Raw genomic sequence first — 25,099 nt, 5'->3', positions numbered from 1 at the left:
TACGCAGTTTATCAACGAATGAACCTTCCTGAAAACAAGCAATGCACAGAGCTCATAATGAGAAACGTAGCTGATGTCATAAACAATCACCCATTAGCAAACTCTATAAAGATGCTACATGAGGTTGAAAAAGAAGCCAATACAAAAGCACAGGCGGACGGTGTGGCACCAACTAAAATTGCCTTAGTGCTAATAAAGGACAAAGAACACGATCTGAGACGATACAATGTTCCCATCGTTAATGAAATGGCAATTGTGTTTCAAAGTAAAGACGGTGAGCCTCCGTTTCACCGTGATATTGTCATGCATTTACATCCTGATGGAACCAACCAACCTAAATTCCAATGCGTGGACATTTGTTTTCCTAACCCTGATACTTTGACATACCCCATTTTGTTTCCAACTGGCCGGGAAGGATGGAGTGCTGGAATTTGCAGATATAAAAAATTCAAGCACAGAAAAGATCACGGGTATCAATGAAAGAATATTTCTCCTACAGACTCTCAGTAAGAGACAAGTTTAATCCATTAATCAATGCAGGAAAGCTAACTCAACAATACATAGTTGATGTTTACGTTCGAGCAGAATCAAATGATCTCCAATGGATTAAAAACAACCAGTCTGCACTGAGGGCCGATAACTACAAGTCGCTGATAGAGTACATAAATCGTGATGCGGACGTGGTGGATCACCCTGCTGGAAAAGTGGTTATTTTACCATCTAGCTTTCAAGGCAGCCCACGTAATATGCAGCAGCATTACCAAGATGCAATGGCTATTGTTAGAAAGTTTAGCAAACCTGATCTATTTATTACTATGACTTGCAATCCTAAATGGAAAGAAATTACAAATAATCTTATGCCATGGCAAAAAGTAGAACATCGTCCTGATTTAGTTGCAAGAGTCTTTAGACTCAAACTAAATAACTTGCTGGAGGATATCAAGAAAAAATCTCTATTTGGGACTGTTACAGCAATTATCCATGTTATAGAGTTTCAGAAGAAAGGTTTGCCGCACACCCATATTTTGATAATCCTTGATGATTATTCCAAAATTTGCACAGAAGATCCATCCATCCATTTTCCAACCCGCTGAATCCGAACACAGGGTCACGGGGGTCTGCTGGAGCCAATCCCAGCCAACACAGGGCACAAGGCAGGAAACAATCCTGGGCAGGGTGCCAACCCACCGCAGGACACACACAAACACACCCACACACCAAGCACACACTAGGGCCAATTTAGAATCACCAATCCACCTAACCTGCATGTCTTTGGAATGTGGGAGGAAACCGGAGCGCCCGGAGGAAACCCACGCAGACACGGGGAGAACATGCAAACTTGCACAGAAGATGACATCAATAAAATAGTAAAAGCTGAAATTCCAGACCGTCACAATTCTCCACATCTCTTTCAAATTGTTATCAGAAATATGATCCATACACCATGTGGCAATACAAATCCAAACAGTCCATGTATGGTGAATGGCAAATGTTCTAAGGGCTTCCCCAAAGATTTCCAAGAGGTTACACTTGGAAACATCAACAGATATCCTAAGTATATGAGAAGACAGACAAATGAATTGCAAGTTGTACCAGGTCATCCAATTGACAATACCTGGGTGGTGCCATACAATCCCTATTTATGTTTACGATACAACTGCCATATAAATGTGGAAATCTGCGCTACAGTAAAAAGCGTTAAGTATTTATTCAAATACGTTACAAGGGCCATGATTGTGCTAATGTTTCAGTGTCTGAAACAAATGATCACGATGAGACTCGAATGTATGTGGATTCACGGTACGCCAGTGATCCAGAAGCCATTTGGAGAATATTTTGCTTTCCAATGCATGATCAGAGCCACACCATTTGTCGGTTGCCAGCTCATTTGGAGGACGAGCAAAATGTCTGTTTTCGACCAGGGAATGAAGTCCAAGCAGCACAGAGAGCAGCTACAAGAGATACTAAACTTACCACGTGGTTTAAGCTAAATCAAGCAGATCAAGATGCTCACCAGTGGAAGTATTGGGAAATTCCTGTTCACTATGTTTGGGTTGCCAATGGTACATTCTGGAGAAAACAACAGCAATGCGGTAATAAAGTCATAGGCCGAATGTACACTGTGAGTATTAAGGAGCCGGAAAGGTTTTATCTAAGATTACTTCTTCAACATGAAACTGCAGCTACGTCATTTAACAACCTTAAAACTGTTCAAGTTGGAAACGCCATCAAACTGTGCAAGACATTCCAGGAAGCAGTAAACGAAAAAGGATTTTTATTGGATGATACAATTTGGCAAAAAACTCTAGATGATGCAATATCGTATTCAATGCCAGATAAAGTTCGCCAGCTGTTTGCTTATATCTGTGCATTTTCCTCCCCATCAGATCCATTGAACCTCTGGAATACAAACAAGGCAGGAATGATAGAAGACATATGCCACATACTGCATGGAAGCGATGATTCTTGCGTCAACTGTGAAGCCCATGCACTTAAAGACATTCAGTTTGCTCTCATACTCCTTGGATATACATTAGAAAACTTCAATTTGCCAAATGTTCCACCTTCATTACCTGATTTGCATTCAGCGCCAATAAATCTTCAGGAAGAGCAAGAAATTGCGCAAAGAATGATTGCCAGTTTAAATACCTTACAATCTGCTGCTTTTAATAAAATTGTTCTTGCCACAGAAGACAACAGCCCAATACCCAAATGCTACTTTCTTGATGGCCCTGGGGGAAGCGGAAAAACGTACCTTTATAAAACACTTTCACATTTTTTTTCTGCAAAGAAACAGTTGATTGTCACTTCAGCTACAACCGGGGTAGCGGCTAATCTGTTAATAAATGGTCGGACATGTCACTCTTTGTTCAAGCTTCTAGTTCCAATCACGGAAACATCAGTTTCAACTATTAAACTGCACAGTGACAGTGCAAATGAGATGCGTCTGGCAAAACTATTGATTTTAGACAAATGTACGATGGCATCCAGTCATATACTCAATACCATTGATAAACTTCTCAGAGCGTTAATGAATAATGATATTCCATTTGGAGGAAAGGTACTTTTATTAGGAGGAGATTTTCGACAGTGCGTGCCTGTTGTTCCGCACGCCATGCGTTCAGCTATTGTTCAGTCCAATTTGAAATACGCAGAAAATTGGCATTACTTTGAGAAACTAAGCTTGGTAGAGAACATGCGGTGTGCTGATCCAGCATATACCAATTGGTTGTTGCAACTAGGAAATGGAAACCTTACCAATGTATTTCAGCTTCACCCAGATATTATTCAAATTCCTCACGCCTTTATCTGCGACGACTTGGTAACGGAGGTTTTTGGTGAATCGATATCATTAGACCAGATACCACATTTGACGCACCGAGCTATATTATGTCCAAAGAATATTGACGTTGATCACATAAATAACCAAGTGATTGCATTACTTCCTGGAGAAAGACACGTCTTTCTAAGTACTGACAGTATTGATTCTGATGACGAAACTGAGCATTTTCATTTCCCATTAGAATATTTAAACACTATTTACCCGGCCGGATTACCCCAACACAATCTTAACCTTAAAGTGGGGACAATAGTCATGCTATTAAGAAACTTTAATACTAAACATGGTTTATGCAACGGTACACGCTTAGTCGTGAATACCATGACAGAACATGTTATTGAGACACAAGTGCTAACGGGATCCCATACTTCCAATACTGCATTGATTCCCAGAATTGACTTTACAAGTTCTGTCCTGGAATTACCCTTTAAACTTAAAACGACGGCAATTTCCCATTAAGGCGGCATTTGCCATGACTATCAACAAATCCCAAGGACAAACCATGGACAAAGTGGGCATTTACCTATCTGAGCCTGTATTTGCACATGGACAACTTTATGTTGCCTTTTCAAGAGTTCGCCATTCATGTGACGTTGAAGTAAAGGTTTTAACTACTCCATACCAGGGACAACTAATTCAGGAACAGCAAGCTATCTTTACTCAAAATGTTGTTTATAAAGAGATATTTGATTAACTATTTTGTTTTTACCATTTTATGAATGTTTACTTTCCAAAATACTTCATTTAAACCTTTCCACTCCGATATTGGTTTTACTTATAAGTGCAACAACTCAAAGACATTTTGGACTTACATGATGTGACAATTACAATTCCATTTTTGTTTTAATAAATTGGTTAATGTTAGTACAAATATCTAGACTTAATTCAATGAAAACTTTACCAGGAAGCTCCCACCCTCCATCGCTTTTCATTCCGTATGCAGGACGTACCGCAGCGCATGCGCACAGCCCCTCAGCGCCCCAGAGTCAAACCCAGCGGCTTCCCAGAGTCAGTGGGTAGCACCCGAACAACACAACCTGTAAACTAAACTTGCTGTGATCCACTGTGCCAGCAGTCGGCGTCAGCAGAGGCAAAGGACTCACGGATCCACAAAACGAAACCGCTTTAAGACAGATATGCTTATTTAATTAAACGACATTTCCCCGGACACACCCACCGTCCATGATATTTCATCCATCCAAATATCGGAGGGAACAGAAACTATTTGCCATTCTTGGATTTGCGATTCTTTCGAGAATCACAGGCTTACTGGTCACATAAGCAATGACAGTAAACATCCAGAGCTCTCCAAGTCACTTCATTTATACTGTAATAATGAATTACTACTCCATATTATTTTAATCTACAAAATGTATCTCTTATAATGTCCCCTGTTGAGCATTAAAGTAGAATGTGGTGCTGGAGATGCTTCACTGGCAACTGAGTACGCTTATGACTTGACTTAAATTGTTGAAAAAACTGTTGAATGTGAAGAGTTTAAACCTATATCTGTATGTAATATTGTATCAATGTATCCATAACTTCCATTATTTGATAAATTAAGAATATAAGAGAAAATGAGTTCAGTAAACAGTATTGCTTATTAAAATAATAACAGCTATAAATTTATTTAGCTGCTAATTTACCAGGATTTTTTTTTACAAGAACAATACAAATTCTTATTAATCAACTGTGTTTAAAACTCTAAACACTAGAATCCCTGAAGCCTACAAAAAACTTGTAATCCTGGGCCACCTTAAATTCTTTCACACCTCCTCTTCAGCGTCTTTTGTTTTGTAAATGTGTCACATATAGGTTCAAACTCTTCACATACAGTACAGTTGTGTGTGGTGTTATGGGTCCACAGCTCTTGCATCAAAGGCCGATTTATTTAACTAAATAATCGCCGCACTCACGGTTTAGCGAGGGGGCGTGGTGGCTGTAGCAATCCGCAGGGCGATCTGCGGTGTGGGCGGTTTTCACCTAAGTGCACAGGTGGGAAACTGCCCACATCCATGATTGTTCCTGTGGCTAATGGGCTGCAGCTGCTATGTCCTCTCTCCATATATAGAGAAGCGCGAGCGGGAAAATAGAGAGAGAAATAGAAGTAAGAGAAGGAAAGAGAAAGAAACGGAGGTCGCAGGAAGTAGCAGGAGGAGAAAGTCGGTGTGGGAGAGCGAGCGAGTGCAGGCTCGTCAGCAGCTATACTAGTAGCTTGGGTGTATGGCCAGCACCCGAAGTGTAGCAGCAGTGGTCGCTCCCGCAGAGTTATTTCTGCAGGGCGGGCGTGACCAGAAGATGGATGACTCTGGAAGGCAGCGGGAGTTGGACTTGGGGCGAGTATTCCACAGCATGAGCGCCCTGGTTGCTGTGGAACCCAAGTTGCTGGCTGGAAGAGCCTACCGGAGCCAGGGATCGGTGAGGCAATCCAAATAGCGGAAGCAGGCAGAAAGAAGGACAGCTGCAAGGAGGGCAATTCTCCTGTAGAGCGCCCATACGGGTATAGCAGGGGAGTTGCCAGAGGACAGAAGACACTGGGCTTTTTGATTTTAACATTGTTACTTCCTGTACTGTTTTACCTCTTGGTTTTTAGAAGAGTTTATTGATTTTAACCTCCACTTTTCTTTTAATGGATTATTTATTTATTTATTGAAGGAACTGCACTATTGCACTTTGTTTGCACTTTGGATTTGTTTTAATAAAAGCACTATTGCACTTGTTATACACCATTCCTTTGCTCAATTGTTTATTGCCCCACTGTTTAGCTCATCGGTGACATTACCGACGGTGATGGGTTCAAGGGCTCCCTAATAGAAGAGGAGCATGGAGCTGAACTCACATCGTCACATTGTGCTTGAAAGTTTGTGAACCCTTTCGAATTTTCTGTATTTCTGCATAAATATGACCTAAAACATCATCAGATTTTCACTCAAGTCCTAAAAGTAGATAAAGAGAAACCAGTTAAACAAATGAGACAAAAATATTATACTTGGTCATTTATTTATTAAGGAAAATGATTGAATATTAGGCCTACATATTTGTGAGTGGCAAAATTATGTGAACCTTTGCTTTCAGTATCTGGTGTGACCTCCCCCTCCCAACCCCGACCTTTGCAGCAATAACTACAACTAAACATTTCTGGTAACTGTTGATCAATCCTTCACACCGGCTTAGAGGAATTTTAGCCCATTCCTCTGTACAGAACAGCTTCAACTCTGGGATGTTGGTGCGTTTCCTCACATTAACTGCTCGCTTCAGGTCCTTCCACAAAATTTCGATTGGATTAAGGCCAGGACTTGACTTGGCTATTCCAAAACATTAACTTTATTCTTCTTTAACCATTCTTTGGTAGAACGACTTGTGTGCTTAGGGTCGTTGTCATGCTGCATGACCCACCTTCTCTTGAGATTCGGTTCATGGACAGATGTCCTGACATTTTCCTTTAGAATTCTCTGATATAATTCAGAATTCATTGTTCCATCAATGAAGGCAAGCCATCCTGACCCAAACAAAACAAAACAGGCCCAAACCATGATACTACCACCACCATGTTTCACAGATGGGATAAGGTTTTTATGCTGGAATGCAGTGTTTTCCTTTCTCCAAACATAATGCTTTTCATTTAAACCAAAAAGTTCTATTTTGGTCTCATCCGTCCACAAAACATTCTTCCAATAGCCTTCTGGTTTGTCCACGTGATCTTTAGCAAACTGCAGACGAGCAGCAATGTTTTTTTGGAGAGCAGTGGATTTCTCCTTGCAACCCTGCCATGCACACCATTGTTGTTCAGTGTTCTCCTGATGGTGGACTCATGAACATGAACATTAGCCAATGGGAGAGAGGCCTTCAGTTGCTTAGAAGTTACCCTGGGGTCCTTTGTGACTTCGCCGACTATTACACGCCTTGCTCTTGGAGTTATCTTTGTTGGTCGACCACTCCTGGGGAGGGTAATCTTTTAATATGAGCAAAAAATTAACAGCGACAATGGATTTCATGGCAAATTAAAATGTATTGCTCTCACATAGTCTAAATCAACTCAATTTAATTATTGCACATTTCATGACATAATGATTTCTGATACAGTATTTCATGCTATATAAATTCATTTTTGAAAATGGCTTTTTTCATTGGGGTTTTGAAGGCCCAACCATACTATAATGAATGTAAAGAACAATGGAATGCCAATTGGACATTCTTAAAAATAAAAGTGACAGAGTGGTTTTTCAGAACAATGCCAAAGGGGGGAGCCATTATTGCTTCCCAAATTACCTATTCAGATCAAGGTTCAAGAAAGAGCCTTTATATATTTAAATCCCTAACAGGTGTCACGTAGCGAATAACCATGAATAGCTGGTAACAGATTTGTGAAATACCAATGGGTCATGATTTAAAAAGGACTCTCGCTACATACAATAATGCAGGCTAAGTCCAGGTTATCTTAGTCTCTTAGCATTCTGCTAGGTAGCCTACCATACATTAGAGATTTCAGTTTTTTTATTTTGTACGTTAGAAAGTTTTTCAAGCACAAAGAACCAACAGAGAAACCTTCACAAATGGAAATAGTGCTTTGTAAAGCAATGGTTCTACAAGGAACTACACAACTCAATAAAGAACCATGCAATGCCATCAAATAACTATTATTATTAAGAGTGTATGTGAATCACTGATTCTATTGCAAATTTCACACGCTCAAAATGCTTACACACACATACAGTGCTGTTCAAAAGAAGTATTACAGTTACCATCAGTAAATAATGGCCCTTTAACACTAGAATTACCAGAGCCAACGAAAAAACTCATAAATCCAGCCCACCTTAAATCCCTTCGCACCTCTGTCAGTGTCTTTTGTCTTCTAAATGTGTCGATAAGCCCAAGCAGCAAGCAGCCTGCTATACCATCCCCCCACCGCCTCAGAACGGGCAAGAAGTTCTCCCAGTTCCTGCCTTGATTGATTATCTGGGAGTGAGCTACCTAGAATTGTAAGGGGAAATAATTTGATGTGTGTTTTGTGTCTACAACAATCTATGTAAACACATCATTAAAACAGAAACCTTTTTCATGTTTTAGTAATAAATGACAAAATGTAGACAATGACTGTATAATGTGTGAAGGCTGATGGCCAAATATCAAATAAACAATTTCACAAAAGGTGCAAGTACAATACAACAGCTTCCGTGGTGCTGTGGTTAGAACTGCTGCCTTATAATCCTGAGGTCGTGAGTTTGAAATTAGCTCCCTGGCAAATTTACCATTTTGAGTAGTGAGCTGCTCTTATTGTTAATACTAGCAAAATACCCGCGCTTCGCAGCGGAGAAGTAGTGTGTTAAAGAGGTTATGAAAAAAAAAGGAAACATTTTAAAAATAACGTAACATGATTGTCAATGTAATTGTGTTGTTATTGTTATGAGTGTTGCTGTGTTTTATATATATAAAATACACACACACACATATAAACATATATATACATATACATATACACATATATATACATATCTACATATGGTTGAAATAGTTTACTGTCAAATAAATGCAAAGAGTACACGACACGTGTTTCGCCCTCATTCTGGGCTCATCAGGTGTACACACTCCACTGCACTCCCTCTCGGGAATCGAACCTCGGATGTCAGCGTCAATGCCCCTAACGTTGCGCCACGGCGTGTGGTTCGTTTATTTGACAGCATGTAGATCGGGGTAATTACATTCACGGCATTCGAAGTCTGTACGTCCGAGGTTCGATTCCCGAGAGGGAGTGCAGTGGAGTGTGTACACCTGATGAGCCCAGAATGAGGGCGAAACACGTGTCGTGTACTCTTTGCATTTATTTGACAGTAAACTATTTCAACCATTCTATGATCTGCTCTTCACAAACTGAGGGCACCGTGGCGGATGTTAGCAGATTGCTGGCCAACCACAAAGCGTTACCTGGTAGGTAACCACCCACACTATCAGATTGTGACACAGACTTCGAATGCCGTGAATATATATATATATATATATATATATATATATATATATATATATATATATATATATATATATATATATATATATATATATATATATATACATCCACATATCAACATATATATATACACATATATACACACACACACGCTTTATGGGTGATGATTGTTTTACTCTTTTTAACTTTATTTTATTTTATTGTACAATCAACTCCTATCTGAGCACAGCAGGGCAGCCGTGGGCGGATGCGTATGGTGTATTCACTCCATGTTATCGTGCATTGCGCTGTCAGTGGTATTTTGATAAAAGAATTTGAACAACATATAAGAAGCGTATAAATTATTAAACAGTAAAACATTAACATTTAAGAAGTAAAGTTACATTAAGTACTACTGCAGTGCCTTCGGGTATACCTCATTTTTTGTTTGCCCATTACATGCTTAAATGTATACATTTTTTGGTGCACCTACCCGAGAACACACGACATATAACTGAGCGTGGGAGAAGCATGGATTTTAAACACGCGTTGAGTTCATCTGCTGGTCTCCCTCGTGGAATAAGTGGTAATGTTTGACTAAAATCTACAGCGAGTAAAACGACATTACCTCCTATTTTTTTTTTTACGATCTCTGAGATCTTGCTTTTTTCGGTTCAAAGCTTCATAAGCTCTTTTATGTTGTATGGTGTACTTATCCCAAACCATCATCTTTGAATGTTGCAAGACTTTCGCCTTGTATGTAGATCGGGGTAATTACATTCATTGCATTCCTAGTCTGAATCACAATCTGATTGTATGGGTGGTTACCTGGCACTGTAGGGTTGCCACCCGTCCTTTAAAATACGGAATCGTGCCGCGTTTGACAATGAAATTGCGCGTCCCGTTTTGAATCAATACTGGACGGGATTTATCCCGTATTTTTGTAATCATTTTTTTTTTAAAGCAGCGTCTCATGCAAATCATCCCACACGCATTTTATGAAGATGCCTCCTTTCCTACTTTTGATTGGGTAATACTTGATGTCATCGTTAGTTTGATTGGTGTTTTTAACTGTCCAGTGAGGAGGGCGTGTCTTTTAAGTACAGTCTGCAAAGTGTTGGCACTGAGATGTGGCGTCAGCGCCATACTTGAAGCCCCTAACGTTGCGGTCAGCAAGTCGGCTAACATCCGCCATGTGCCGTCTTTCAGTTGCGAGAAGCAGATCATAGAATGGTTGAAACTGTTGCCCCTAACGTTGCGCCACGGCGTGTGGTTCGTTTATACCTCGTGTCTTCTCATTAAACTTTTATCTCGCGAATATGTTATTGCAATCCGCAGCGGGAGCGTTTCTATAAACTTTATTTAAACTTACGTTTTACACCGTGGTTTGTTTCCCTTATGAACATGCTTGTATGCTTAACTCGCTCCGTTCTCAATTGTTTAATAAATTTTTTGCTCTTCGCTGTTTGCGGCTGTTCCTCCATTTCCCCCTACTTCGTTCTTTTATCTCGCGAATATGTTATTGCAATCCTTAACGGGAGCGTTTCAATAAAGTGATTGAAAATAGTTTTGCATTTACCTTTTTAGTAAAAGGCGAGCTTTTAAGCCTGAGAAATCACCCCGTAAATGCACACGTTTAATTGGACATGTGTTAATATGTATGGTTACACAGTATTAAAAGACAGTGAACAACGTCAGTTACCTTTGTTCCCGCGTTTGATAAAAGGTGAGCTTTTAAGCCAGAGAAATCACCCCGTAAATGCACACGTTTAATTGCACATGTGTTAATATGTATGCTTACACAGTATTAAAAGACAGTCAAAAATTAACGTCATTTACCTTCGTTCCCGCGTGCGACTCGTGCTGTAAATCTCTTCCTTGTTTTTAGTTCACGTGATTACGTAGGAGGCGTGATGACGCGATACGTGACTCCGCCTCCTCCATTACAGTGTATGGACAAAAAATATGTTCCAGTTATGACCATTACGCTTTGAATTTCGAAATGAAACCTGCCTAACTTTTGTAAGTAAGCAGTAAGGAATGAGCCTGCCAAATTTCAGCCTTCTACCTACACGGGAAGTTGGAGAATTAGTGATGAGTGAGTCAGTGAGTGAGTGAGTCAGTCAGTGAGGGCTTTGCCTTTTATTAGTATAGATTATACAATAAAAACATACATTTCATTTGTGTCTGTAACAGCAAGTGTAATTTTATAGTACTTGTAAAAATTAGCGGGTTTTTTTTCGCTTTTATTCTCTCGGTCTCGATCACGATACAACACCAAGTGCAGAAAGGGCTTCGTTCTCATCACCCTGCCATACAGATGTTCTTTGTGCAAATTGCGCTGAACGATGTACAGATACACCATCTGCAGCAAGATGTTCTTGCAGGTCTTTGGAGGTGATCTGTGAGTTGTCTGTAACCATTCTCACAATCCTGCGCATATGCCGTTCCTGTATTTTTCTTGGCCTGCCAGACCTGGGTTTAAAAGCAACTGTGCCTGTGGCCTTCCATTTCCTATTTACATTCCTTACAGTTGAAACTGACAGTTTAAACCTCTGAGATAGCTTTTTGTAGCCTTCCCCTAAACCATGATATTGAACAATCTTTGTTTTCAGATCTTTTAAGAGTTGCTTTGAGAATCCCATGCTGTCACTCTTCAGAGGAGAGTCAAAAGGAAGCACAACTTGCAATTGACCACCTTAAATACCTTTTCCCATGAGTGGACACACCTGTCTATAAAGATCAAGGCTTAACGAGCTAATCCAACCAATTTGGTGTTACAAGTAATCAGTATTGAGCAGTTACATGCATTCAAATCAGCAAAATTACAAGGGGACCCAAATTTTTGCACAGTCAGTTTTTCATATTTTATTTAATTTCATACAACTAAATACTGCTTCACTAAAAATCTTTGTTTGGAAAACACCCCAGTACTCAGATGTTCCTAGGAAATGAAAAACATACCACTGTTATCTTTTTTGTTGAAAGTAGAGTAAATTATTATGCAGGCTGAGAGGGGTTCCCAAACTTTTTCATATTACTGTACTGGCGCTGTTAGAGTCAAATCAAAAAAAGGGGAGGGGGGGCAAGGAAGAGTGTGAACGTGACTGAGAGAATAAAACTGAAAAAAAGCTAAGCTTTTAGAAATACAGTAGAGTTTGCGGCCTCAGTCATTCGCAGATTTTTCTTTAGAACCTATCTAATAATTGTTAGGAGAAACCGCAAAATATCCTCCGCAATTTTTATGTTTTTTTTTTGTGGCAATACTGTACTGTAGAGAGAACAGGAAGCAACTGTAGAGGAAATGTGGCTTGGGATAGTGAAAGTAGCCAATAGAATTTGAAACTGCGACTCCCAGCAGTCCCTGCAGTGGCTCTGATTGGTCTTCTGCTGAGGGTGCTGGGGCTATTGGGGTCAAAGGATGTCAGAGCGGTATTTAAAAAGGGGGCCCTTGACCAAAAGCAAAAAAAAAGTTTTTGTAATTTGTGTTTCAAGTTCCTGTCTCTCTGCCTGCCTTCTGTTGGGTTACCTGTACTTATTCGTTTTGTCCTGGATCGTTTCGTGTTTGCCGTCTGCATTGTCTGCCATCTGCCTGTGTACATGAGGACTGTAAGTGGATTCATGGCCATCCTGCAAAGAAAGAAGCGATCCTGAACCCATCATCTTCACCATTTCAAGAACTAGCGGTAGGACTATCTTTACATTCCCATTCAACGTGCAGATCTCTGGACTATCTATTTTCATCATCAAATTTCATCTGTTGCCGTTTTTCATGGTTTACTGTGTGTGTTTTGTTGGTGCTTTGTTGTATTTAATGTGTAATCGCTGTAAGGGGAACAGGGTGGTATCGTTGTTTTCATTTGTTTTCATTACATTCTTTATTTGCTGTTTGAGTACCGGATTGCTTTGCTTTTGTCTCTGTTTGTGAGAATGTACAGGTCAGGCCAAGGCTGGGTATGTCCCTGGAATCTCCACCATAAAAATAAATAAACTGCCATCTTCTCAACGGTGTGAATCTTAGAGGCACCGGACCGCTGCAGCGTTATTCATTTGTCCCTGCTGCTGATTGACTGTGATGCATCTCCAGCTGAGTGTTCTTGTGTTTTCCGTTTTGTTGCTCTTAACCCTTAAACTGCCACAATCAGCTACAGTCATTTCCCTGTGCCATTTGTGAGCACTCAGGAGCTGATCAGTCAGTGCCGTACATTCGTTGAGCAGCCAGCTCATGACCATTGCCAGCCCCTTGTGAGCTGGGGGGCTGAACATACCCCTAGAAGACATGGACGCTCCTCAAAAAAACCCTCTTAAAAAACGCTGATACTACTAACTACTTTCACATTGCTCCCTTACTTGCGGCTGCTCTGTCACGTGATATGCTTCTCGCGCGACACTACGCATACTTAAAAGCCTGAACAGCACCTGTTCCCTTTGGCTGATTGCTTTGTTTCTCTCTCCTCCCCCAGACATCCTCTTCTCTTGTTGGGGGTCCCGCTCCCGTTGTGCTCCCCTATGATGTTTGTCTATTTGAGAACAAACTTCATACTGAACTCGTTTTACTTCTGAAAGAGACACGTTTGTTTGAAGTGTTTGAATAAAGTTCCTGTCTCTACATTCTCCTGTGTTTCTGTGCAATTCTGTGACCCAAGCGTGACACACTGCAGCCTCACTGTCTCTGGAATTGAAACAGAGTCAGCGTTTACCTCTGTGTGCTTGTGTGCTGCCAGTTCAAGCGCAGTTGGCTCGGTGATTTACTTAATTTCATCCATGGCGTCAGTTGCATCTTGTACATATTGTTCCAGTAGTTTTTTTAAATAGTTTTTACAGTTCATTGGCAGTGTGTAAAATGATCTGTGTTGCAGTAATTGTGATGCACTTTGCATGAAAAAAAATGTGTTCTATTAAAATTTCACTTTTTCTTTGTGAATTGTGACGTTTACTTAAAGTGCAGGGATTCATTAACCCCCAAGTATGTGGCAGTTTAAGGGTTAAAGCCCCAAGATGCCACTGAAACGCCCTGCACCTTCTAAGGCTTCTGGCAATGAAAATGCGCTTGCATGAATTACAGTACATATAGTGGTAACATCAGTATTTTACATTCCAGCACTGCGGGAGATATAGCAGTACAGTATACAGGTTTACCTTTACATTCTTTTTTTTAGGTAATGTATTAAGCTGAGTTTGAAATTAAATTAAAGTGTTTTGGGAGCATATTTAGGGTTTAAACTATCAAAATAGGCATTTTTTTTTACCACATCCAAAATTCACGGTTTTCACAATTCGTGGGTGCTCTAGGAACGTAAACCTCGCGAATTTTGGGGGTGTACTATACCATACATTTACAGCTGATCTGACACTGTTCGATATATTATTTACCCTATACAATTCCAGGCACCTCACACCCAGATATACACACTTGAGCTCTGAAAATCTTCTTTGCGACTTGAGCTGTGGCAGTGGGGAGATGAGATAGCAGACTGCTTGCTGCTTGTGATGATTGACACATTTACAAAACAAAAGACACTAATGGAGAGGTGCGAAGGAATTTAAGGTGGCCCGGGATTACAACTGACACAATAATGCCAGTGCTCTATATTTATTTCCCCTGCCCCTCTCATCATGTGGCTGCTGCATTTAATCATGCCAGGCAATATGAGAGCTACATAAACAATGTGGACGCCATGAGTGTAGCTCAAGCCCAACACTGCCAACACCATGAACACCTCAATAATTTATTTGTCAAATATGCAAATGAGCTTGTCATTTTAGCAAAGGGCTAATTTTCCACCTTTGCGAAGTGCAATGTGTTGTGGCCTAACTGGTCACATGGGCAAGATTGTGGGAGGGTGATCATGACAATGGTTGCAAGAAAGCTGTCATACCTGCTGGAAAGAATCTGGAAAAACCAGCACAACATCATCACAAAAGGACTAGTTGATCATTCAGAATTTATAATTTTGCCTTTTCCTATTCTTTGTACAATCCAGGAGGACATGGCACTCTCCATGGATTTCCAGGTATCACTGTAAACCATGTGACAATGATTTGCTAAGTTAAATTTCCTATAATGACATGCATAGTGACTTTTCTTTACTGAATGCTATCCATTGCTTAATGCCTCTGGATTGGTGTGAGTTTTAGGCCACTTTAGGATGTCATCTACTAATATCAAATCACTCTAACACAAACATGTTCAATCAACATACTTACTTCTGAATGGCTTACATATCCTTCTGGAAAGTTTTATCATTTAAAAATTTGTACCATTTCTAGTTTAATCATTTACTAAGGTGCAATGGGATATTACTAATTAAACAATTCACAATTATGAATACTAATCAAAGCAAAAAATGTGATTAGCATTGAATCAAGCTGTAATTTCAATTCTACAAGATCCCTTTATGCTGTTTTCTTCTGGGAAGGGAACATCGGAAAACTAAACCTCAAAGAATATATACATTTACCTGAAGTGAGCTTGGCAGACCTGATGGCAAAGCTCTGAAACGGTTCTCATCCAGCCTTAGATAGATGAGTCTGATGAGAGGCTTAAAAGCCAGAGGGATCACATTGCCATCGTGCAGACCATTTCCTTCCAATTCCAATGTCAGAAGTTTTGAAAGGCCTACAATTGAAAAGTACAGTACTTGTAAACAAAATAAAGCAAAGTGGAGCTCATTCACATTTTAATGGTTTCGGATGACAGTTCTATTTTTTTTTAAATAAAATTAAAAATACTTGTAAACCATTCACTCTCTAAAGTAGTTTAAACCTGAATAAATTGATGTGGAAGCTTACATAAACAACTGTATTACCCTTTTGTTTATCATTGCATCTATTTTCTTAGCCATCTTTCTACAACAGTCACATCACAATTGCATTTCAGAGGGCAGTGGACAGGACACCACAGCATATCCATGTACACAGACACACACACACACACACCAACCCACTTTGGTGCTGAGCTTTCAGCCTGTATTGTGTTTCATTACTTTATGCTTTTGCAGTTCGTTAATTGAACAGATCTATAACTTTTGTCACTAACTTGTGTCTACTTCTGTCATACATACACTTTATTCAAAGGGTAAATTCTGACTTGATTTCTTCAAGTATTTTCAGAAGAACCTAGGCACATTTATTAAGATTAGGGGGTATATGAGTAACAAGAATGTATTATGTTGCTGGAAGTAGGAGAGAGTCTGTCTTTTTAAGGATAGCAATGGTCCACAGAAGGTAAGGGGCACATTGTGGCATCTCAGAAAGTCTCACATATGCTCTAATAGATGTGAGGACACAACTGGCCAGAGACAGTGATGTGAACCACTTATCATTACACTCTATGTTCTTATGGTATGCATTGTTACTGCACCTCGTCATATGCTGATTTGGTGGTTATCAGGAGAGTGAGTTGTTAAAGTTGATTTGATATCAGATGGCAGCCAAAGCTGCTTAAGACTGACACCAATTCAGAGGCATTAAACAATGAACATTATTCAATAAAAAGAACTCAAGGTGCATTTCTTTATAGAACAGTCATGTAAGCAAATAACTGTCTCATGGCAATCCATGAAGAGCGCAAAATCCTTCTGGATAGTAAAAAGTATGGAAAAAAAGGCAAAATTATGGACTTTTGCAAGATCAAATAGTCTTCTCTGGGTTTTCCAGATCCATCTCAACGGGAATGACAGCTTTCTTGCAATCATTTTCATGGTCACCCTTTCACTATCATGAACATGTGACAGCCTAAGCTAAAATACACTGGGATTCATAAAGATGGGAAGTTAGTCTTCTATCAAAGTCACAAGGTCATTTGCATATTTGACAAATAGTTTATTGAGACATTCATGGTGCTGGCAGCTTTGGGCTCGGACCATACTCAAAATTAAATTAATGCTACATTATGTTGCCTGTTATGATTAATAATGAAGCAACAACAGGATGAGAGGGACAAAGAAAAATAACAATGGGGCACAGGCTTTGATAAATGATTTATCATTGTACCAAACAGTTATTCTAAAAATATATATTTTTTATTTTGATTAAACATTTTTGGTTTTTCCAAATCTTGATGTTTCTTGAATTTGTTCAATTACTCTCTGTGTTGTGTTTTGACCTGTGCTTGATTTTAGAAACTAGTTTTTGGATAACAAGGTAGAAAATAGCATTTTGACTTTAATTTGCTGCAAACCCTACTCTACCATTGTTTCCTGGTATGTACCTACTCATTTCAACTGGCAAAACTACTTTGTTCTTGCTGCAGGATAAATTCAGATGATGCATTGTTCTGCTCATCTTCCTTGAAACTTGTTATCTACATTAGAGAGACTTATGTTTTTAGCCTGGCAGCAGAACTCTGGCTGAATGCTTTTAAAGAAGAGGCAGAGGCTAAGAATTTTTTTTATTTATAAGAAGAGATTTTGTATGAAGACAGAAATGTTTCAGGTTTTCAGAGAAAAGTAAACTTTAAATTAATTTTGAGATTTGCAAGTATGGTCAAAAGAGGTCATTTGTTTTAATTACTAGTTTTTGGTGGAAGGTTTTCAGCTATCACTACTTTCTTTCCTACGGTTCCTGCTCCAGAGATTTTGTTCAAGTGTGTTATGCCCATTGTCGAGAGAAACCTGCCCTAGTGCCCCCTGCCTCTTGTCCAGAAGTACCTGTGAGTATTACCTATTTCTGTGTCATTTGCTTCTATCCCAATGTTGCATGTGCCTCCCTTCAGGGTCAAGCTTCCTAAGCTGCCCGTTCCAAAGTGCATATGTTTGAATGCTTGGTTTATGTGGGATTTCCATCATTATTAGTTTCAATAAGGATGTCCAAAGGTGATGTGACTCCTTGTGCTCCTGATGAATCTGTTATTAAAGTTGTCGTTGCAGTTTTGGCTCTGGCTGGATCCAGGGACAAGTTATATAGGGCTCGATTTGAGCAGATGACCACAACTGAGAGCACCTGCATTTCAGGGTCTCATGTAAGAAATGACTTAATAATACATTCACTGTTTTACCCTAATTCTAATGCATAGCCTCCACAGTATGGACAACTATCTTGTTATAGTATATTCACATGTACAGACAATATTGATAAAAAGGATTTAGCAGTTCTTTACCACTTTTTTTCCAGTTAGACATTTTACAAACAAGTTTCACCAGGGTAATTTGAAAAATATTTAGGGAAATTTAGAGCTGAGGTAGTCATGCACAATGCCATTAGAAAATCCAGAAATGGCAAGAACTGGGAAAAGTGAAACTTACCAAGCCAGATATCAAAGAGTGTAAGAGACCATTTAGCTGTCTTCCAAACTAGAATAGCTACATTTTGCTTATTTACTGTGTACTGGCCTAATATCTGGATGTTTAGAAGGCAAAAACAGTACAAATTCTCTTTTTTATGCATTGTTTCTTAGTTTTTGCTTCTTTGATACTTTCATTTTTAAGTATACAAACAAATACTTTCACAAGCAGTTGATCTTTTTTATCTTTCCAATATGGGAGACAGTATGAACTATTATCTCAAATTCAGATACAAAAAGAAAAGTAGAACATATGAACCACTGCACACCTGCTCCTAATATGTTCTTTAACCAAAACATTTTGGAGTAGTCACTGCGCTACAGCTTCATGTAAATATTGAGGGGAAATAAGGGTGCAGTGTTTGGGAGTCATTTTACTACTTTATAAAAATATTACTTTAGTCTATCCATCAATTTACTGAATTTAGTTATCCTAATAATTGATTGGTATCCTAATTGGTATGCTTAGAATATTTGTTTATTCTTAATGAAAACTTACGCCAATAAAACTTATATAAAGAGTTATAAATCTGCTGATTGACCCCCTTCACCTACCTAGGAGTGAATTATGTGAATGTTATTAACTCTGGAAATGAATGGCCTCTCCTTGCAAGTGTGAACAAATGAATCACACCAAATCCCTGGGCTGGTTCACATAGTGATGCTCTAGGCGCAATTGTTTGAAACAAGATTATATTTGCTTTCACTCTCACTGAACTGACAAATACAAAAGCAATATTCAATGTCTTAAAGAATGTCACCTTTAAAAGATTGCTGATCTAAGCCTTTCAATTTGTTGTCATTCATTTTCAGCTCTTCTAATGATGGAGGAAGGAGTGGAATCTTGGTTAGGAAGTTCCCATCCAAGTTCAGCCTCTTCAGCTTTGTTAGGTTCTGAAAGAACATGGATAAAATTTATTACAATAAATACATAAACAAAACATATAGACAGACAATTATCAGATTTGTTAACTGAGAGCAATAGTATAGTCTCTTTGCTGATTTAGACATGTGCATAGTTAGAATTAATAATGTAATCAGTGAATAGTAGGTTAAAACTACTGCTATCTTCTGATACATAATTATCAAGCCCATTTGGTAATTGGACAGTTAAAGATTATGCAAGACTAGCTGTCCCCCATGGCTCCGCCAGCATAGTAGTGAAACAGGACAGTGAGGAGGGCTCTGCCCGGCTCCCCATTACTGACGTCACGCTTCCCCTTCCCCTCAGCCCACATGAATATATCGTTCCTGCAAGCGAACTATGATTCTTAGTGTGATGAAAGAAGTTGCAAAATCAACTGGAATGTTCAAGCATATTATAGAAAAAAAACCCAATCTAAATCTGTCAGGTAGTTCTCTCATTTGCTAGCTAAGCGGAGGTAAGGTACACGCCCCAAGGCTGCAGCGTGAGTGAGGAGGGCCCTGCCTCCTTCCCCTTGGCCCGCTGCGTCTCCCTTGGATTCATGCAAATAAATTGGTACTATGATACTTGGCGCAATGAGACGAGTTGCAAAATCAACCGGAATGTTCAAGCAAATTACAGAAAAAAAACCCCTATCTAAATATGTTAAGTAGTTCTCTCGTGAAAAGTGGGCAGACATACAGACGGATTTTATATATAGAAAGATGTTGCTGTTCAAATGGATAATATGATTAGAAGATCTAGTCCTTGTATTCCTTACACAATTGGCTGAAAAACAGAGCAGAGGTGATATTAAGTGTCTCAAACAGAAAAATGCAGTCCTCCAATATTTGGCCTAGGAAAATGTGATAATCAGAGACAGAAGTTCATAATGAGGAGTATGAAAAAGTTTTAAGAATTTGCAGAATTAGGGTGATATAAGACATTTGATGAAGAGAGCTATAATCCCTTGTACATATACCCATTAACAGAGGGTGCACTGCGATTTGTTGGGCTATACAAAAAGAAAGACCTTAACTATATATCCTGAAGCTAGATGGGAAAAATGATGTCCAGAAAGGAAACACTAAGGCTCTGGAGTGTAATTCTGCCATATCCTGAAAAATAACACACTGTTGGTTAAGTTTAGGGATGTATGCTCAGGCACCATTGCAAGACTGTGTTGCCCTAGTAAGAGGTAATCCATGTCCATGTCCATGTCGCTAAGAGCAGAATAAGAAATCGCTATTCCTTGTTAGGCCAAATGTCAAAAAATAGGGTGAGGCAACTGGAAGGAGTGTCTAAGGGATGCCATTTGCAAAATGTCTGAGAAACTAGGAATGCTATTCTATACAAGTCCAGTATGTATATTATAATTCCTGAACAAATGTAATCTTTTTTTTTATTTTTTATAATTTGATTCATTGTGTTGTAATCATTCATACAAACAGATCAATTTTTACAAAAAATAGGATTGAAAAACAAGTCGACCCCCCCACCCCTGAGAGAGAGAGCATGGCCAGTGGGGTAAAACTTAAGGCTTGTAAACATACCTAAATTGATGAGTTTAATAGGCCGGTACAGATGAATGGAGAAGAAAAAGAAATGCGGAGATAATTGCTTCCTTGGTGCTTTAAGAGTTTATTCTAACATTTTATTGATTATATCCTAACAGGTTTTAAAAAAATTCTGTACAGATCCTCTAATTGAATATTTGATTTTTTCCAATTTCAATTAGTATAAAACATCGGTTACCCACTGACTTAAAAGAGGAGAGTTAGGATTCTTACAGTTTAGCAAAATAAGCCTGCGTGCCAAAAGTGTAGTGAATGCAATCACAGTTTGTTTGCCCTTCTCCATTTTAAACCCATCTGGAAGAACACCAAACACAGCTGTTAATGGATTAGGAGGGATTGTGACACCAAGGCTGTCTGAAAGGCACTTAAACATTTTGGTCCAAAATTATGTTAATTTGGCGCAGGCCCAAAACATGTGACCCAGTGAGGCTGGGACTTGATTGCAGCATTTGCAGGTTGGATCTTGCCCTGGAAAAATTTTAGACAGTTTTAGGCGAGACAGATGTGCTCGATATATAATTGAACAAATGTAATCTGGCCCTTACCTGGAAGAGTTCACTTGAAAATGATGAGTCATTGAGGCGGTTCTTGCTCAAATCAAGCCACTCCAGACCTGTAAGTCCTGAGAAAGCCCCAGCAGGAATCTTGGATATTTCATTTTCTAGAGAGAACATTTAAAATACACAATAATAATTACGGTAATTGCCTTTTTGACAAAAGTAAAGATAACAAATTTCCCCTGTGGCTACAAATGTGAATTTCCCATTGGGATTAATAAAGTATCTATCTATCTATCTATCTATCTATCTATCTATCTATCTATCTATCTATCTATCTATCTATCTATCTATCTATCTATCTATCTATCTATCTATCTATCTATCTATCTATCCAAATGCTAAAAGTAGGTAAACATTTTAGAAGGGCGGATAAAGAAATAAAATAACATTTTGTTCTAATACTAGTGTCAATACGGTATTTCTGTTTAAGACATTTTAAAAATATCACTCATTTGGAGTTTGTTTGACTTCATTGTGGAGTGAAAGAAAGACAGGGAGATGGTACTTGATTTGGCACAAGGTAAAATTTAGCACTAGTTTTTTTTTTTTAATTTATAAAACAAAACATTTCAAAACATATTAATGCAGTTGTGCAAAAGCAAGGTTAAAACTAATGTATAAAAATGTAAAAATTACCATAAAATCACATTCTCAATTCCACTTAATCCAGTTCAGGGTGCCAGTGCATATCTTGGTAGCATCAGGAGCAAGGTGGGAGCCAACCATGGAACAACTAACAATTAACATTACATCTTTGGTGACACTGGATGAAACTGTTGACAATGGGCAAATGTATGGATTCCATACAGACAGCATCCAGGCACTGAATTCAAACCCAGAATGTTGGATCCATCAGCTAGAAGTTCCATGATCCACAAGTTGTTGTGGACAGGAAGGGTGTTCAGCTGCCTGTCACCCTGAACTAACTTAACTGAATATGAAAAAAATGCGATGGGCACATTTTATGCATTTTAACTGAAGCCTCACGCCCATCAATGACAGCTGACACAACAGTAGCATTCATCTTTTAAATGCAGTATTATATGGATTATATACAATGTAACCTACAGTGAGCAAACATCCATTTGATGTGTTAACATTCATTTAGTAGCACACATAATACAAAATGTCTTCTAACCTGCTAAGTAAAGTGTCTTGATACCAGGATCATTCAGGATAGGGACATGGGTCATCTTGGTACCACCGCAGCCAATAGTAGATTCAGAAAGGATACAGCCAACTGGAAGTGACTCCATGATGGCATGTCTTGTGCGTGATGGGCGTGGCTGATCAGGAAGTGTCCTTCCAAAGAAAAAGTCTCCTAGATCATCATAGATATCTTCATGATTGTTTTCATTGCTGTCTGCATCATCAAAATCATTTAGATCATTTAGCCTTGGGTGGCTTGGTGCATTCAGCTTGGGTCCATCCAACCACTTGAGACTAGTCTGCTGGGTACCCTTTGTAAGAAATTTCACCTTTTCCTTCTCCTCAAAAGTCTTAGCTGCTTTCTCTTCCTTTCTCATATTTCCTTTCTTTCTTTCCTGTTTCATGGTACTGCCACCCACTTCCTGTTTTCCAGATTTAACATCCTGTTTCTTCATTTTTCTCTCTTTTTGCCTCTCGGACATAAGGGGGGCTTTCTGTTTTTAGAAACAAGACAGCTTTAGACACTGGAATTGGGAGTGACTTCATTATGTACATGGTCTTAATTATTCTTACTATTTTTACAGAGTACCATGGTGACAAAGCTGTGCAAGGCATAGCTGCGACAGGAAGGGAACAACAACGGGAGATGGACCAGGTATAATCAATTTTTTTGTTAATTACGTTAGATTAGATAAACTTTTATTAATCCCAAGGGGAACTCTAACATAATCTAATCAAAAGACTTGCAATAAGAGTAGCATGGGCTTAATAAAGGATGCAATAGGTTCTGTGTTGCTTCCTCAGAATGTTAATGGGCAGGTATACAAGCAGACAGTGAGGATGTCTAGCTGTCCGTTGAGCTGGAGGTTATGGTGTTCCAGAAGAGGACTGGGATAATTCCTCCAAACTACCACTTAAATGTATTTATTTAGTGTAAAAAGTCAAACAAAGAGTATATTTTAATAATTTGGGCATGGTCAAGGATAACATACAGATATGCCCTTGTGACGATTTAATTTCACCCCAATTCTAGACATTCAAAAGGGAAAAACATTTTTTTCTTTTATAAAAAGGCCTCAGAACCTCTTTGTTTTAGAATTTGTCTCATAATGGATGCCTGATCACTTTTTTAATACTCAAGTGTCCTTTCTACCTAATTTGAATCTGTATTTTTCAGAATTATATTATTTAAAGGACATAGAGAGTGCCAGCCAAGAAAAAGGTGTGAATCAACCTCTGCTTGTGGTATTTCACAAGAGAACTACTGTGGTAGGAGCTTGGCTAGCAAAAATGACCAAAAGGTGATGCTCATGATGCATCATGTGTTTATGATAAATTGCTTCATTTATTCTTGCATTGCACACATTTAATAACAAATTTTACAGCTACTATTGTAGGTCACTTGCTAATTTGGAAAACATTTTGAAGTGTGAAGTATGTTCTGATTTTATTGAGTTTATACACTTTAATTTCTCTGAACACTTACATTTGATATCACAGTGGAAAAATACCTATTTTTTAGAAACCTCTCAATAGGAAGTTTAATATAGAACTGGCAACCTAAAGAAATGAATATCTATAATGATTTAATATTTCACTGGTTTATTGGCAACAGATTGTAATGAACGTTTTTTTGCTCAAAACATGCAATTGGCAAACCAGCATTTTACTTACTGATTTTATGATTTGTGTGAAAAAGTGTAAGACACTCATATAAGCAATGCTCGTTAAGGTAGTTACATCTTTCACTAAAACAAATTAAACAATGTCTGCAGTGCTACTTTCTTAGGCCTGTTCTAGTGCTAGTGAACCTGCACATAAAAAGAGAAAGTGTTGTCTCTGTATATGATAAAAGTAGGACATTCCTTCACATCTATGGGCTGAAAATATGGCATGAAAGTCCACATTCCACTAAGTTAAAAAGAAGAAAAAAGAAACCAGACACTGTGAAGCAATCAAAATGCTCAGTCAAAATGATAACAAGCAATCCTGACACAACAAAAATGTGTGCACCACACACAGCTGGGAATCATTGACAATAATGCTGGTCTGATTTTATGGAGCAAATTTGGAAGCTGCCTCTTCTCAATGTAAAGTTGGAAAACCTCTCTTTTTGGTTTAGGACAGCTTCCTGAAGTTAATTCTAACAGACATGTCTTATTTAAGTAGTTTAACTTAATTTGCTGGTGAACAGTATTGCACGAAGGCATAATTATAAAATAGATTGCTAGATGAAGCGAGCAACGAAAATGAAAAATGTATCCTCTGCAACTTACAGTAACTTTCTGAAAATAATAACCTTGCACTTTTGAGTTCAGCTGCTAATTAAAGAGTGCCCAAAGCTG

The 25,099-nt window shown here is 38.8% G+C and overlaps 1 protein-coding gene across 1 annotated transcript in view; it reads right to left on the bottom strand.

Annotated features, from left to right (window-relative positions):
* si:dkey-32e6.6 (extracellular matrix protein 2) overlaps nt 1–25,099 on the bottom strand; it is a 95,032-nt gene that overhangs the window by 52,687 nt on the left and 17,246 nt on the right. The window contains exons 4-7 of the mRNA XM_028813569.2: nt 22,744–23,248; nt 21,591–21,706; nt 19,326–19,458; nt 15,743–15,900 (exon numbers count right to left, since the gene is read on the bottom strand). Of these exons, the coding sequence (XP_028669402.1) occupies nt 15,743–15,900; nt 19,326–19,458; nt 21,591–21,706; nt 22,744–23,248 (912 nt within the window). The remainder of the gene's footprint in view (nt 1–15,742; nt 15,901–19,325; nt 19,459–21,590; nt 21,707–22,743; nt 23,249–25,099) is intronic.

The sequence above is a fragment of the Erpetoichthys calabaricus genome, chromosome 11 (genome assembly GCF_900747795.2).
Source record: "Erpetoichthys calabaricus chromosome 11, fErpCal1.3, whole genome shotgun sequence".
Lineage (NCBI taxonomy): Eukaryota > Metazoa > Chordata > Cladistia > Polypteriformes > Polypteridae > Erpetoichthys > Erpetoichthys calabaricus.
The sequence above is the reverse complement of the archived record's forward strand: the minus strand, read 5'-3'. Positions and strand labels throughout refer to the sequence as shown.